This window comes from Pan troglodytes, chromosome 17 (assembly GCF_028858775.2).
Source record: "Pan troglodytes isolate AG18354 chromosome 17, NHGRI_mPanTro3-v2.0_pri, whole genome shotgun sequence".
NCBI classification, from domain to species: domain Eukaryota; kingdom Metazoa; phylum Chordata; class Mammalia; order Primates; family Hominidae; genus Pan; species Pan troglodytes.
The window spans coordinates 89,067,603-89,084,966 of record NC_072415.2 but is presented as its reverse complement, the minus strand read 5'-3'; the positions used below and the strand labels follow the sequence as shown (position 1 = coordinate 89,084,966).

Below are 17,364 nucleotides of genomic sequence, written 5' to 3'. Positions count from 1 at the left end.
GAGCATCATGTACTGGACACAGCTGTGTGTGCTGGACTTTCACAGACCGGCAGTGCAGTCTGCTTGTGTACATCAGCGTCTCCACACACATGTGAGTCACCCTTTGTGCTACATGCGGCGGTCCCAGCATCACCAGGCAATGGGGAGTTTCCAGCTCCACTGTGATCTGATGGGCCCAGCGGGGAACGTGTGATCTGCTGTTGACTATGCCGCTGTCACCCGGCATGCGGCTCCCTTCCACGCGTGTCACCCGCACAAGGAGTCTGTGAAGCTGGCACTGTCCTTATGCCCATTTCCCAGATGAGGGAAATGACAGAGCTCAAATCTGAATCCTGGCAATCTGACGTCAGCTTCATACCCCGAGCCGTGAATCCTTCCTAAGCAAGGTGATGGCTCAAAGCAGAAGAGAGAAAAGAAAAGAAAGACGCAAAGGAAAAGATACATCCATACAGCGATGTTTTTCAAACGGTTTGGTCATGACCCACTTCACATGGACAGCCCAGCCACACCCACGCAGGAACATCAACCGGGACTCACGCTTTCAATTTGCTGCAAAGCCTGACACTTCCTACTCGATTTTCTTTCATTAAAAAACAAACAAACAAACAAAAACCACAAGACTGGTTTCGAGCCGCTAAGCTGATCTCATGACCCACAAATGAGCTGTGACCCACATTTTGAAAACTGCCACTTAGCTAGAAACCCTTAACTCTCTTTCATCACAAATGTAACAGAACGAGGGTGCAGTTTCAGATGAAAAGAGAGACAGCGACATCTATACAAACCGCTTATTCTGAAGATGATAGATAAAAATTTCAGGATAAATTACTCTAGCTTTAAAGTCAATAGGAAACGATGATATGGATTAAAGTTTTATTGGTAGTCTGAAAGATTTCTAACATGTTAACAAAATATCGCTGTAAATTTTGATATGGGAAACAAATAAATAAACCACAACAGCAAAAACCCCACAACTTAGAATTTATAATTATTTCTCACATTATTGCCAATAAAACTGTGAGCAACTTAATTTTTTTTGATTTATCTGTATCATATTTAAGAATATTTCTAGGCAATGAGATAAAATATTTAACAGAGGAGTTTTTGCAAGAGGCAGAATAATCTCATATGATCTGCTTAGGAGGAAAATTATATTTAAGGATAGTTAGCATATTCCTCACATTCAGCTACATAATGTTACATAATAGAAGGATATAAATGCTAAGTAAAATACAATCTCAGCTGATGAATGGGGATAACAATTCCCTAGGGCTTACATACACTGAGGCAAATAATATTTAAGCCAGTTGACAGTGGCATCCGATGAAATGGTTGATGATAGTAATAAAAATAAAGGTCACTTTCACAGCTCAAAGTGTATAAAGGTTCAGCGCTACAAGCAAGCCTTTTGGATTCAAAGATTTTTAAATGTGGCTGTAGGTCCGTGACAATTCAATGATGAATGCAAATTCAAATTTGACACTAAGGCTTAAGCCCAAGAATCAGACTCAAGATTCTAATAACCACTGGGTTATAAACTCCTAGAACCAAGAATGATTTCAGAAATATAGTGCATTTGCTTCAAATTTTAATTTTAGGTTCATATGGAAATGTTCCAGGATACCATAGTGCATATGAAAATTAAATGTAAATGCCTAGAATTCAGTCCCTGTTGACAGCTGAATTCCAGCGATGGTTGCAAAGTATCTAGATCTTGGCTCCACAAAGCAAGTGCTCTGAACAGACTATTAATTGCAGTAAGAATAATGCTCTATGATTACAATGGAAGCAAGATACAGTGTACGTTTAACAAATGGAAACACACCATCTACTTGGGCTGTTTATTCATTCCAGGACCAAAACAGCTACTGAAATTTCGGAGTTTCTAATTTAGAAAATCTTAAATAGGGAGAGAAAGGTTTGGACAAGGCTGGCTAACAGTTTTCAAAAACTCATTAGTCCTGTAAAATTTCAATTTATCCTCTCAAATTTGCAAGGCTTCCAGCGCATTTACCAATAATACCCTTTCTTTTCAAGTTATCCTCACCTCCATCTGCAGTTCCCCATATCATTAAACTGAACACGGGAATGTGACTGCAGAAAACCATTCAGCATTCCCTGTCAATAATTACTATTAAAAGAAGAGAAAGAGGAGAGGTGGAAGAGATTAAAGTTCCCTGGTGGACTGGCTTCCCTCTTCAGCCAGATTTCTGTGAAATTCAGAGAATATTTCTGCATTTATAACAGAAATATCAGCTTATCGACAATATTTACTGGACCCTTGTTACGGGCAAGGCTTTGTGGCTGCCTCCACTAAGGTGAGAATGTACATATATTTCCCTTGTGATACACAATTCACATAATCAGGCATAGGATAATTCAACTAACACGCAGGCCTGCGTCCGAAGCATCTCTCGGGTGTTAACACGACCCTGGCCCACAGCGGTTGGCAAGGTGAGTATCCCGCAGTGGGCCACGTGGGCTCCTCTGATGAGGAAGATGGAATACATGGACGGCGTGCAGACACAGGCCAGGGAGTGGCAGGAGCATCATCCAGAAGTGGGACCGTTTGCAACCACCTCGCATACAGCTTTCTGGAGCGAAAGGTGGCCCAGTGGCCCCTTCACCTTGCAGACAAGCCACTGGAGTGGCTTTGTCCTGCTGGTCATGGCTCCAGTCCTGGGCCTGCCTGTGGCTATCTGCATCAGAGCTCAGAGTGTGATGGCTTCACTCTACCCCCATTATCAAATTTAACTCCCCCAAAGGCTGCAGCATCCCCTGGCCCCCTGGCGAGGCTGAGCCTCAGCCCTAACTTTGGGGTCGGGGTCCTGGAGTCTGTGGGGTGCTGTGTCCTGGCCCCATGCCTCAGGCTGCCCCACTCAGCTGGCTCCGCTGGAAGTCGCCCGGAGCCAGCCGTGGACGGTGCAGAGCCCACCGCCCGCTTCCCTCCCACACGTTGACCGGGTTGCTGGAGCAGTATCTCTGGACTGCGGATCTGGTCTCCTCGTTGCTCCGCTTACACATGGCCGATGGTTCCCTTTAGGAGGGATGGGTGCCTGAAAGAGGCAGGGGAGGCATTCTGGGCAGAGGGAGCCCTCAGGAATGGATGGCGTCAGGCTGGTGACCGTTTCAGAAGCCCAGCAAGGCGGACCCCTGGGTTCCACTTCACAAACCCCGCTTTTGAGATTCAGAGAGCACAGGCAACGGCCTGTGGGTAAAAGCTGTGCGAGTAAAAGCTAGAAACCAAACAGAGGACTCTCTGATCACAGAGCCCAGGCCGTCTAGGATTAGCATGATGCCCACTAACCCACTTAGTTCACGGGGTTGGCAGGAAGCAGCCTCGGGCAGCATGGAGATGGCTGAACAGGTCCTGTTGGCCAGGCATGCGTGAGGCTGGCGGCACAGAGGCTCAGGGCAGGAAGCCAGAGGGCCCCAGGATGAGCCACTGCATGGCCGATGACTCTTCTCCTCCATTGAATAGAATCGGGCGTTCAATTCAACGCCTTGTGTGTAATCTGTGGGAACATATATAGGTTCTCACCTTAGTGGAGCCAGCCGCAAAGCCTTGCACGTAACAAGTGTCCAGTAAATATTTGTTGATGAACTGATATGAGTGTTATAAATGCAGAAATATTCTTCAAACTTTACAGAAGTTCGGCTTCTGGGAAGCCAATCTGCCAGAAGTTTTAATCTCTTCTACCTCTCCTCTTTTTCTTTTGCTTTTTTTCTTTCGATAGTGAGCCTTTCTGACTCACTTCTCAGCTGGGAGTCGCCCCAGGACACAGTGTGGGTCCAAGAAACCTAAGCAGAAGTCAGCTGAATGGGGTTTTTCCAGAAAAGCTTTCACTCTTCTGATCAAGAGATAGGATTGGCTTCCAGGACTGGTGCCCTTGTTCTTCTTTTCTCTTTCTGAGGGAGCGTGAATGCAATGGCTGGGTCTGCAGCAGCCATCCTGTGGTCACGTGGAGAGCAGCGTGAGAACAACCCACACACTAATGCCTGTGGGGGTGTCCGTGAGGTGCTGAGTCATCCCCAGCAACCCCCTCGCTCTGGACTTCAAGTTATGTGAGAAAAACAAACTCCGACTGAAGCTGTGATATGGGGTTTCCATTCTTTGTAGTCAAATGCAAACTTTACTGATAGAACAAGGGCCTTGGAAAAAAGGACATAAGGACACTGGGTGCCTTGGGCAGCATTGGAGACAAAGTTCTACTTCATCACAGCACAGGGCCAGCTCCCTCTTTAAGCACTGTTCAAAGCTTCCTTAAAGTGGTCCCAAGACCAGAAGCAGCTGTACCAGCCGCCTGGGATCTTGTCAGACTTACAGAGTCCCAGCCCCACCCAGACCTGGAGAACTGGAATCTGCATCTGACGCATGGCCAGGGCTCTGTGCCGATGTCACAGCACTAAGTCCAGTGCAGACCAGCGGTTTTAAATCCTGGCCTCACACTGATCAACACGTGGGCTCTGCCCTTGGACATTCTGATCCGATGGGCCTGCAGAGAGGCGGGCCAAGTTTCCTGCGGGAACCCTTCCCTCTAAGCTGTGAGGTGTACCTTTAACTGTTAGGTTAATTCTGGACCCAACTCCGCAGTCCCATTCGGTCATCACAGCTGACTAGCCTAGGGCTTAGGAGGCTGACCCTTCAGACTCGACCCCCACGTGGAGCTGTTGGGGTGACCGCGCCACGGGAGAGTTTTGCTGTGATTCTGTGTCCCCCCAAAAGGAAGGGCTCAGCAGTGGCCTGGGTGCCCAGACCTGCCTGCGGGGACAGCCTCCTGAGCCTGTGGAACTGGAACAGGAGAGAGACGTTATTTAAAATACAACCGTGAGTCGCAACCTGGTGCGGTGTGGGACCAAACGTAAAAGAGGTTGAGCCTCACGTGCTAAAATGACATCCCAGGGAGGCCGGAGGCTCCGGGTCAGCACAGAAGGGCGGGCCCGGGTCAGCGTGCGGCCGAGGCAGGGACAGGGCGGCCGGCTCCCGCAGAGATCGCACCCCGCGTGGGGCGTCACAGCCACTGCTCCGGCCTCACATGGACGCCCACATTTTATTCCAAGATCCGAGTGCGACTGGGCAATGGGCCCACCCGGGACCCGCAGCCCCGCAGCCGGGTGAGAAGCCACGGCCGCACGCTGCCCCGCGGGGCTCATCGGGTGCTGACTGTGGCCGAAATTCTGGCGGCCTGGAGACAGCGTTGCCTTTACAGTTGGCGAGGAGCCATCGTGCCGGCCAGGGGACATGCCTGGGGGTGGCAGAGGCCTTCCCTGCGCAGTGCTCGCCCTGGGCCCCGAGGATGGGCCCCGCTCCCAGGGCCGGGTCTTCCCTCCCAGGGCAGCGCCTCGGTCCCCCGCGGTTCATTCCATGTCGCGGCGCAGGGCCTGGATCGAACGGGCTCTGCAGCCAGAGTGAGGGCTCACCCCGGACACGCCTGCAGGAACCATCCCGGCACGGACAGCCGAGGTCACAGGCTTCCCTGCGGCGCGACGGCTGCGCACCTGGGAGGGGAGGAGCTGCCCTCCGCCCTGTCCGGTGCTCGACGCCTCCGGAGCCCACGCGCCCTCCACCCCCACAAGAGCCTTGGGGTCGGGGTCACTGAGGGCTGCATGTGGGCTGCAGGGGCATCTGCTTTCGGGGCTGGCCCAGGGCTCGGAGCTCTGCCCCAGAGTCCCGGTCCCCAGAAAGCCTGGGGAGGGGACTCAGGAACGTCTGCTGACTTCCCTCTGCTCCGCCGGCCTCCGTGGCTTCGTGCAGAGACACATGCATGAGCGCTCGTAAAGAAGCAAGGCCGCTGCGAGACTCAGGGACTTATCTAAGAAGTGACTGTCGAAAGCGGACCGACACCTGCTAGCTCGCCACTGGATCGGAACTCGGCCTCGAAGCCAGGCCCGGCGCAGGCCACAGCACAGCCCGAGAAACGGCTGCCCACCCGGCAGGCTCCTTCCCCTCACCTGTGGCTTCAGGAAGCCTGGCGTTCATGTTGCCAGAGGACTTATTCTGCCACATCTTAAACCCTGTCTCTACTTAAAACAAACAAACAAAAAAACAAAACAAAAAAATTAGCAGGGTGTGGTGGCTCATGCCTGTAATCCCAGCTACTTGGGAGGCTGAGGCAGGAGAATCGCTTGAACTCGGGGGGCGGAGGTTGCAGTGAGCTGAGATTGTGCCTTTGCACTCCAGCCAGGGCAACAAGAGCGAAACTCCGTCTAAAAAAAAAAAAAAAAAAGAAAGAAAAAGCCATGGAGGAAGTTGCCCCACTGGGTAAGGAATCCTGTGGCTGGTGCCTCATCCTGAAGGACCAAGTAACGGGTTATATTCGCATCAGTGAATTGAGTATTCCAGAAGTGTCTCTGCAACACGTAGCCTTCTGCGGATGGAATTCCAACACATCAAGAGAAAAGCTCCATCTCTCTAATTACAAAAGCATGGGAAACACGAGTAATATCAAACACACAATTATTTAAATGCTTGTGAAATAGAAAATTTTTTTTCTTTCTTTTTTTTTTTTCTGAGATGGAGTCTCACCCTGTGACCCAGGCTGGAGTGCAGTGGTGTGATCGCAGCTCACTGCAACCTCTGCTCCCGAGTTCAAGCAATTCTCCTGCCTCAGCCTCCTGAGTAGCTGGGATTACAGGCCCGGCTAATTTTTGTATTGAATATTTTCTAATATAATAATAATTAAGCCAGCCTTGCAAACATATGTCAAATGTTTCATCTGTGTCTATGAAGTTTAGAAAAGCTAGGATTTTCTGATGTCAGGGAGTATGCATTCATAAAATAATTAAGCTCAGCATTATTTTCTACTTAAAAAGTTTAACTTGTTATTCTGGACAATTGGACATTTGCTGAGCTAAGTGCACCTCCTCTTAGACAGTTGATTGTTACTTCAAATAGTCACTCTTTCTTGTCCACACAGCTTATAATAAAGTAGAAATTTCGACTACATATTATAATGAAGGTTAAAATAATTAAAAGTAGTTCTGAACAATTTTGCAAGATAAAGATTGGGAGTTAAGAAGCTTTTTTGAAGTGAACTTTTATCAAAAGGCAGGAAATGCCCCCTTTCTGTAAGACTTTCTGATGCCCATGTTCTCCTTCTGGTTCCTTCAAAGATGAGCTATCTGGGTGTGGTGATGCTTTTTGCCCCTGTGGTTACAAATATTATTTCCATGCATTTATTACTTTTACGTGGCTTATAATTATTCATTTAACACTCCCAGAGCCAATCGAGTTAGATTCCATCAGCCACACACTGTGGGCAAATTGAGCTTTGACTTGGCCAATCCTTTACTATTTGTGGTTGCGATCAGATCGATCCTGGAGCAATAGGCATCGATCCCTAAGGCAGGCAGCAAACACGTGTGGTCTGTCTCACACACACACACTTTTCAGCTGGTGTACCGATGCCTACGTGTGGAGGGCACCACGTGCACTCGTGAATTTGCTGTGCACCCACCAGGACAAGGTCTGAGCCCACTGACAATGGTTGGTTTGTGCCAAGTTGACACCCGAGCCCAGGGAGGACGTGAGGACACGAACTCCTCTGTCAGGTCCCCTTTTCAGGGCTTTTGAGAAAATCTTCAATTTGCCTTCAGCTAAATACTAAGTCTAGCCATGATTTTCAGTTTTTCAGAGACAACTGAGTGTTTCTACAACTAAGACTCTAATTCAGGCCAGTGGAAGGAAAAGGTTATTGGGTTCAGAGCTTGGTCTCAGGGACCATCCTTGAAAATAACCACATTATTGTTGTAATTTAAAACTTGATCTACAGCTACTCTTCAGCAGACGGTGATGGAGGTGGTAGTGTCAAGGTTAAAACATAAATTGAAAGAACAGAGTAACCAAGCCACGAGATAACTTCTCAGTGAGAGACGGCAATGCACACGTGAATACATACACAGGGTCTTTAGGCAAGGAATTCGCGCCGAATGAATGAGGTGGGGGATTCATTAACTTCAACAACAGGTTAGATTTTATTTTCAGATCCTATAACATGTTCTGAGATGAGAATATGTTTAGAGTTTTGCTTGGGAAAAACTACTTACAAATATTTATTAATAAAAGTTCATTTGCCCTAATTACCTACAGTCCCTAATTAACATCTGAGGTTTATGCACTCTATTTCTCAATAATAAATAAAGATCTAGTAGTTTCTTGGGTGAAATTATAGGCTGATTATTCAACTTACTACTCAGCATGTCTCTATAATGTCCAGTAATAACTGCATTGTTTATCTTTAGAAGAATATGCTTTAACAGTACCCAGCTCTTGAATTACCAGTAGGATTTTTAAGAATCCCAAATATAAAGGGTCTGGGTTGCAAAATTTTTGATGGTTCCAAACCTAACATTTTAAGTAGGCTGAAGCTGTGCAGTTCCGCAGACCTGTCAGCTGTATTTCATGGTGGAGTGTGATGCTCTGTTACTAAAAATCACAAAGAAAAACAAACAAGGGTGAGAGGCTTATGTGCAAAATCTTCCTTAAATGATCTCAATGTGTGGGGAAGTCTTTCTACACTTTCTAATTGTGTATTCATAAGACTGTCACCATTTGACATGGAAAATGTTTTTCTAGGCCTGCTTGTTCTGCTGCAGCAGCAGCGTGACGGGGGGCAGGCATGTTTCTTCTGGGTAAATTGAGGTCACAACGGGAGCTGTTCTTAAACCGTCCTTGATACGGCAAAGAGAAAAAAAAATCAAATAACAGAAACATTAAAAGACCTTGTCAGTTATAAAAATGATTTTGTCATTTAGGTATTTTATCCCTATTTGTAAAAAGGTATTGGCATTAAAATTCAGATGTTCTTTAATTAAGCTAGAAAGAACACAAAATGGAATTAGTCATACCTAAAATAACCATGAGGAATGAAGGAAATAATTTACACTTTTCTGTAAAAATTCTAGTTTATAGATCATTCTGTAATTTAAAATACGTGCATCATACCAACTTAGAAAGTATGGGGGAAGGGTTACCCATTTCCCATGTTCACAAATAATCACATTTGGAACGACTGTAATCAAACATTTATTTCCACGTTCGAATCATATACAGTGAACGATTCATACCAATATGAACAAGTTCTTGCATCTTTCACTGCAGGGGGTGGCCTATGCATCATTTGTTGTTTTTCATTTACTGATGTAAAGAACTTTGGACAGAACAGAATACAAACATAATCTGACACCGTGACATCTCTTCTTCCTCTTGTCTTGCCAGCTTTCTGATTTTCCCACAGGGTTTTCCAAGCTCCGCGAAAGGCCAGTATTCGCTAGGAATGGTCTGTCCAAATGACAATCTATGATACTTCCAATGAAAACAGGCCAAAGATGCAGACCGTGGTAGAAATCAGGACAGTAACACCAATGTTCATAGTTTAGGCTCTCTGATATTCTACTAAGGAACAACAAGAAAAAAAACCACATTGTTTTCAATTGCATACTCTTTTGAATATATAGTGCTGTAATAAGGGGCTGTGCGTGTACTTGTGTGCAGGACTCATGGAAAAATCAAATATGTTTCTAACATCTCTTATCTAACAGAATATGCAGTAAGCATCAGTTCACAGCTTGATTTTATTTTACCAAGTATAGTTGCATTTTTAACATCAGTAAGTTCAATGGCTTTTTCTTATAAAAAAAGATAAAAACACATTTTTCATGATCCAAAAATGATTCCATGTAGTTTCTTTAGCAAATTTATTTGTAATTGATTTTTCATATCCACGGGAGAATATTTTTAGGTAATAACTCATATTTTCTCTCTCTATATAAATACCATCAATTTTTTTCATGATTATTTTTGGGTAAAGAGAAAGATGTACATTAGTGGTAGTTCTTTAAAAAAACATGGAATTTTACAACTGAAAAGGATTTGAATGTCATCAAATTCTACCCTCTTCCTACAGATGGGAAAGCAGATTTTACATGGCACAGGAGGAATGAGAACCCTCTCCACGCGGGGCCCTCTCCCCGGGTCCCAGCGTGGATTGTACCAGCCAGGACGATGCAGGGAGGACAAGGTCACGCCCCAAGCCTTGCTTGGTACAGAAATGCTGAAAGGAGAAAGACAAAAAAAAAAAAGCCTCTATTGTGATTTCATTTTAAAGTTTTCACTTCATAAAGAATACTGAGAATTAATGCCCAATATTTCCTTCTTAAATGAAAAAGGGGAATGTCATTTCCTTCCTCATGTTATATAGAATATTTTGTAGACCAAGTTTTAACACAGCTAAAAAGCAGCAAACAGGTCTGCCGGTATAAATGCTTCATGCCCTCTTTTTTTCAATGAAGCACCTGCCAGTATAAACGCTTCATGCCCTCTTTTTTTCAATGAAGCACTGTGTCCTAAGAAACTTTTCAAAGGAATAAACAAGTACTGGCTCCCTGTCTCAGTAATTAGCAAATGAGCACAAGGTTGTAACACAAAGGCCTGAACACGGGGCCCTCAGGTTGGCGGTGAGCTGGCGGGTGACAGGCTGGGCGAGAATGACACATGTGCAGCACGGTCTCCAGCTTCACGCGTGCACCGGAAAGATGAGAGGTCTGGACGTCTGCAGCGTTAGACAAACAGCCACAGTGAATACAGGGATTTGAAGCTGGTTGGGCTGGAAACATACATGCAGCCTAGCAATAAAGAAATGGCCCTGATGTTCACTGTGGCTTCATAAAACACAAGATGGGGACTGGGCAACGCCTGCCAAACGCAGAAAAGCAGGTAGGGGCTCCATGCCTCCGAGCTTCCATGGGGCCAAAATTAAACAGCGAGAGCTGGAAGACAATTGCTTTTTAGCCCTTTAGTAGTACTTATTAATTAGCTTAAATGTTAATGTTTCCTGTAATGAACCTAGAAATGTATTTAAATAATTTTTAGGGATTGTTGGCATTTATGATTCTTTGATACACAGTCTACATCACCACAGTTGGCATCAGAAAGCAGCAAACACCCAGGCTTGCCAAGCCAAACACCTCTGATCTTACCTCTGGAAGTATTTTTGAAATACAAGTAGTAAATCCCTTTTCTCCTGCATGTTAGTTTATATTAATTACTTTAGATGGCTGTACATTTTTTGCTAATTCCTTACTTTAAAAAAATTGAATTTACTATCTCATTTAGTCAGTTTACATTTTATAATTTCTATTCTAGCATTGAAATCTACATGGTTTGATTTCTAAGGCTTATATATCTGCTGGAAGGTTGGCCTGGATTGGTTAGTTTAGTGGTTAGTGCCTTTATCATTCCTTAAAATCCACCTGGTACGTCCCAGGTAAAAATTACTGTAGCTTCTAGGTTATCAGTAGTTATTCATTTTAAAAATTAAAAAAAAAAAAGAAAAAGAAGAAATTGATTACATATCTTGAAATCCAGGAGCTATAAAATCATTCTTATCAAACGTTATCAGTGAGGTAAAGCTTATTTCAAATTAAGGACATTCTCCATCTGGAATTAAGCTGTGTGGAGCTGCCACCGTGAGCTCACAAAGCTGCTGCTGCTGCCACACTGTGAGCACCGTCCCACCCACTCCTGTCCTGTCATGTGATTTGATGCACATCTATTTGTTCAAGCGACCTGAAAAGCCGGTATTTTCACTTCATGCTGACAACGGGAAGGCAATTCCGAGTGGTCATTTTTGGGCACTGCGGAGTCTCTGATATGTAGGAATTTTCTACCACATCTTCTTCCATCATAGATGTAAAAAGAATCCACAACTAGGAGGCTGAATTTTTATTTTGGAAAAAAGCAAAAAACAAAAATTTCAAGACCAATCAGGACGCACTGAGACACTGCTTAAATCTAAGCTGCTAACCTGTGTTGACGTTCCTGGTGGAAATACCACGGATACACACCCACCACAAATGACCTCCTCAAATTCCACTTTCTCCATTAGAAAAATCAAGGAATGCAACTCAGAAATAACATTACATCCTGCATTTTATTCAATTCCATATGACAAAAATAGTAACCTAGACTAAGACATCCATTTCAGTCAGCAGATGTGTCAAGCCACAAGATTTAATAATAAAAAATATTGGGTCTAGGTAACAATCCCCAGCTGCTCAGAGAGGTCCCAGCCCTGCATGGCATTACAGTATAAAAATAGTGTCTCTCTTCACCATGCAGAGGGATGGCCTAGCCCTGCACACAGGAGGGTCAGTCTCACTGTACCTTCATGAGCCATCTTATTTACAACACTTTACATTTCTCTTTAGTTATATACACATCCTTTTGGGAGAAGAGAGAACACTATATGGTACCAAATACTAACCAAAAACAAACAAACAAAAAAACCACACACACACACACACACCAAAAAGGACACAGATAAATAATGAAAACATTCAACTGCTGAAACACAGTGACCTTAAGCCACCTCAGTTTTCTCTGCCTAACGCTTGAGACACCCCGAGGCCTCATCCCGTGAGAAGAGGTGGCATGGTGGGGCGGAATTACATCTCATCACCGTGGAAAACAGAGCTGTAGAGTTCAGTGTTCATTTCCAATAGAAATAAACAGCTAATGAGTCTTTGATACTTCTTGTTTAGTGACACGCTGGCACAAACAGCCCATCCTCTTACAATGATTGTTGATGCTGCCGTGGTTGTTAGGAGAAGATTGTTCTATTTTTCTGTCTCGACCGAGAAGACTTCACTGTCTGATTCTTTCTTCAGGGGCATGCAACTCCTTGCAGTTACCCAGCTACCAGAGCATCTCTTGAACAATTTTGTTGTTGGAAGTTCATAGTGTCAGACGCCAGCACACTTGCAACGCACGAAAATGAGGTAGTTCACGACGCCGTGTTTGCGCTGCCTTGGCCGCCCCAGCCTCCGGGGCCCTCCTGGCTGGATGCAGCTCAGCCATCAGCGCCAGGCTGTGTTCTGAAAAATCAGAGGACACTGTGCTTTGCTTTCATCTGAGAAGATAATAAATAAATCAGGAACTCGGAAAATTTCAAAGTCATGACTGATTGTACTGCCTGATACTTGCCATTTCTCTTGGGTTTACTGTCCATGTGACCAGTGCCACCAGGCAGCCACAATCTTGTCTGTGGGTGAGAGAGAGAGACAGACCCGCTTACATGAAAATCAGACTTGCAGAAGGTTCTCCTAGTTCCTTCCTGGCTTGTACTGACATCATAGTCCTAGGATGAATTCACCAAGGTTTCGTTAGGGGGCGGTCACAGTTCTAAAGTGGGCTTTGTGGAAAAGTTAAATAAATCATTTTAATTTAAGAAACGGCAGGCCCTACTTTACTGAAAAGCTCACAAGTCTTGGTGGCTTTTCAAGTGGCAGAGATTTCTAATATTGTTTGACCATAAGACAAAACAAGGAACTGTAACAGTTTTCCCATTTTCCTTAAACTGAAGTACTATTTATAAAATACTTTACATTTTTTTAAATTTTCAAATTATAGACAAACCTCCCTAATACAAAATACTAAAAGTGCAATAGTATAAATTAAGAGTTTGCAACCACATTATACAAACATTACCTTTTTATTGTACAGCTTTGATAATGTGAAATATTTTCTCACAACTGTTTATAATGTTGTGAGTCATTTACGGTGATGTTTGTCTGTAACTCGTTCCCCAGTTATTGGGCTACAGACCACACTAGAAAACAACTGTCCACGTAGCAGCTACAAACATTTAAATTAAAAAAAAAAAAAAAAAAAAAAAAAAAAGGCTTATTACTGACAGGTACTTGCACACGAAAAGCATGCTATCTTTCCCAACAGAACTTCACAATTTTGCCTGCATTGAAATAATCCACTTATTTATAGTAAAACAAATCTTGCTTAAAAAAAAAATCACACAGCCAGATGTATTCTGCAGTACAAAAGCTTCGTTTAAGGTCGGGGCTATTATATTGTCTGTTACCCGCATTATCTTAACATCATAAATACTACAGACGAAGATAGTGTCATGATACACAGCATCGGGAGTACTAAACCACGTCTTTAACATGAAGAGTTCTAAAAAACATCGTTCAAGTGTCTAATTCAAACGAAACCATCAAATGAGTTTCACTGGAATACCGCAGAGAACCCCTTTCTCCCTCAGAGAGATTATTAGGTTTCAGGAGAAAGGAAGTGGACATGGTCTGAGCTCTTTCTGTTCCTAAGGCGGTTTTCCAAGCACTTTTTTTTTTTTTGAAGGAAGCTTATTTAAAAGATTGCAGAGTTCTCCAGAACAGCCAGGCTTGCTGTTGAAGGGAGCGCCATGCAGCGCTTACCACCTCTCGGCAGCCGCACAAAGTGTTTTCTGCTATGGGTGAAAGTGTAATGAGAACCGAGGCAAGAAAGGTCGGAGGCCCGATGCTCCAACTTCAAAACGTGGGCCTGGGCAGGGCAGATGAGCGAGTCACTGGCTAGTTGATACCAATCTCCTTGTTATCCTCGATAAACCGCGTGAATGGGCGGCTGGCTGCTGTTTCTGAGCTTGCTTTGTCCAAGCTGACGATGGGTGGGCTACTGCCAGTGCGTGCTTTGTCCATCCCACTGGCCATGGTGCCCAGAGGGGGGAGGGCGCTGCCCCCAAGACTCACGGGGAGCTGGGGGATGCCGCCGTTCTGGATGACGGAGATCTCGTTGTTCTTCATGGCGAGCCCGTTAGTGATGGCTGCAGCATACTGGTTCCAAAAACTGGGGTCGACGTTCATTGCCCGAGCGGCCAGGTCCTTCTGGAACATTTCAGAGAACTTCAGGGCATCACCCCCTAGGAGAGCCATGGGGTTCTCCACAGACAGGCGGCGGCCGCGTCTCGCGGGGGCGTTATTCCACATGTGTGTCCCCATGTGCACCTGCGCGAGACACGGAGACAGCCCACGAGTAAGCGCCTAGACACGGAGGCAGAGCTGCTCCGCTTCCACCGCAGCAGACAGAGGTCCACCCCGCTCCCAAGCGCGACTTACGGACAACAAAACACAGGTGGACTTTTCTGGGCACTTATATTTCTACATGCAAACATCTTGTTTTATTGAATACAATAAGCAAAACCAACAAATATAAATTAATGAATGCGGTCTTTCAGTTGACAAACTTTCGAGTAATTTCCCCCTAAGGTGTAAAACCCACATGGCCACGCAGAGAATGTTCTGGAGCTCGAAGGGTCCGGGTCTTGCTCCTTCACTTGCCCAAGCCCTGGCTCCCTTCTGACCTCTACTGTCCCCCACTTTGCATCTTCTGCTGCTGGGACTCTCTGACTGTGCCCCTCTCCTCTTGCTTTCTCTCAAACAAAGAAACATTAATTCTAGAACATCCCAGGGCCACCTGCGGCCAGCAGGCTCTGGGGGCAGTTCTTATCCAGCCCACGCACGCCGGGTAGAAACCACAGGCATCGATCTTTGGGCTGTCTGAAGAGGCTGCCGGAACCCAGACAGGCTGGCTTTGCAAACGTGCACTTCAGACGACAGAAAGTAGCCATCAGTCAACACAGCACAAGGCACAGGCCTGAGCCACCCAGTACTCGTCACACACCCTCTCTACCGCTGCTGCTGCGATCTCATACAGGAACACTGCACAGCGCTGGCTCCTCTGCCCCACGCCAGGAGCTTCTCACCCAGCGCCCCTCCCATGGGCCCTTTTGGCAGCCACACGGACAGAACGACAGGGCCTGTTGAGTGGCCTCGCCTTGGTACTGCTTGTATTACATGTGAGGTTTAAAACCAAGTTTATTTTCTATCAGATTCAAGAGGGCTTCGGGCCCTGGACCTGCCCACCAAGTTGCAAAGTGAGCGTTCTCACCCCTAACGAATGCCTAACCTGGTTGAAGGCATCAGAGGCCCAGCTGCACGTGTTCCCCGAGAGAGGCCCAGGCTCCTGTTCCTCCCACAGCCGATTAACAGGATGTAGTCTAAGTGTGTGTGCACAGGGACACACAGGCATGCCAGACACCACACACGACATGCACATTTGCACACGCACGTTATACATATATGGATACATTACATACACCCACACATGGGGCACCTACACATGCACACTCACACAACCCATACACACATGCACACACATAGGTACACGCTACTCACCCACACGCACACCCGACACACACATATCACACCCTACAACACACACACACCACGCACACGCACGCACACACCCACACGCGTGGCATTTCACCCCCTCCCCGGCCAGGATAGGAGCAGGACCTCGGTCGCTGTGTCTGCGGCAGGTGATGGAGAAAGCCACCGTGGCTCGACCGCACCGCAGCCGGGGCTGGAGCCTGCCATGCTCTTACCTTGAGGTTGCCCTTAGTGGTGAAGGCCCGGCCGCAGATGGTGCAGCCGAACGGCTTCTCGCCGGTGTGCGTGCGCTCATGGATCTGCAGGGCGCTGGCCGAGGAGAAGGTCTTCCCGCACGACTGGCAGTTGTGCTGCTTGGGCGTCCGGCGCGGCGGGGGGGCCAGCATGGGCGCCAGGCCCGGGCCCATCACTGTCTGAGGCCCGGCGGGGACCTGGACGCCCGCGGGCAGCGGGGGACCCTCGCCCAGCGCCATGGCTTTGCCGTGACCGTTCACTTCCATTTTGATCATGGTGGGTGCGGCGCTGGAGATCAGGCTAGGAGTGCTTTGGCTGGGACCTAGAGCAAAGTTGGGGTCAAATAACTGAGAAGGCAGCTCTTTCAATCTGTGTGTCAGTAAGTGCTGTTTTAAATTACCCATAGTGGAGCACCCTCGCCTGCAGAGCGCGCAGACGAACGGCCGCTCCTTAGTATGGCTGCGGTAGTGGATTTCCAACGCGCTCTTGCAAGCAAAAGGCTTGCCACAGACACCACACACAGTGCTGGGACACTTACCCCGCTCCCTGCTCAGGAACAGCAGGCTGAAGGGCGCCTCCTCCTTGATGCCCGCGCGGCCAGGGGCGCCTCCGCTGCCCGGGGCGGGGGCCGGGCTGTCCGGCCTCTCGGTCTTGAGTGGGATTTCCTGGGGCTCCTCCGGGGCGCCCAGGCCCGGGGACTTGGAGCGGAAGCTCTCACCATTGCTGGGGGCCGGCGACAGGGCCTGCGAGGACGAGGACTCGGACAGGGCGGGGCTGCCCGCGCTACGGCTCTCCAGGTCGCCCACGGCCGACGAGGAGTCGTTGCTCAGGCGGTCACTCTCCCCGGACCCGTTCTCCACGGACTTGAGGCCGGTCAGCTGCTGGCAGCTCATGACCGAGTCGATCATCTTCATCTGGTTCTCCAGGGCGGCAATGCTGGAGATGACCGAGGGCGGGGACGGCGGGCAGGACCCCGCGTAGGACAGGAGTGGCTTGGCCGGGTCGCTGGCCGCGTCCTTCAGCTCAGCGTCGTCCTCCATGGAGTTCTCGTCCATGTCGTCATCGTAGCTGCTCAGGGTCTCCGCGTTCTTGTCGTCGTAGGCCAGCTCG

The 17,364-nt window shown here is 47.2% G+C and overlaps 1 protein-coding gene across 3 annotated transcripts in view; it reads right to left on the bottom strand.

Moving 5' to 3' along the window:
- Nucleotides 1–9,009: 9,009 nt before the first annotated feature.
- Nucleotides 9,010–17,364, bottom strand: part of SALL3 (spalt like transcription factor 3) — a 22,879-nt gene continuing 14,524 nt past the window's right edge. The window contains exons 2-4 of one of the 3 annotated variants that reach the window (XM_054672366.2): nucleotides 16,793–17,364; nucleotides 16,236–16,576; nucleotides 9,010–14,796 (exon numbers count right to left, since the gene is read on the bottom strand). The exon at nucleotides 16,793–17,364 is cut by the window's right edge and continues 2,239 nt beyond it. In XM_054672366.2, the coding sequence (XP_054528341.1) occupies nucleotides 14,365–14,796; nucleotides 16,236–16,576; nucleotides 16,793–17,364 (1,345 nt within the window). In that variant the 3' untranslated portion in view covers nucleotides 9,010–14,364. Of the gene's footprint in view, nucleotides 14,797–16,235 lie in introns of all 3 variants that reach the window. The other 2 variants (XM_054672367.2, XM_512182.9) reach the window with 2 other exon arrangements.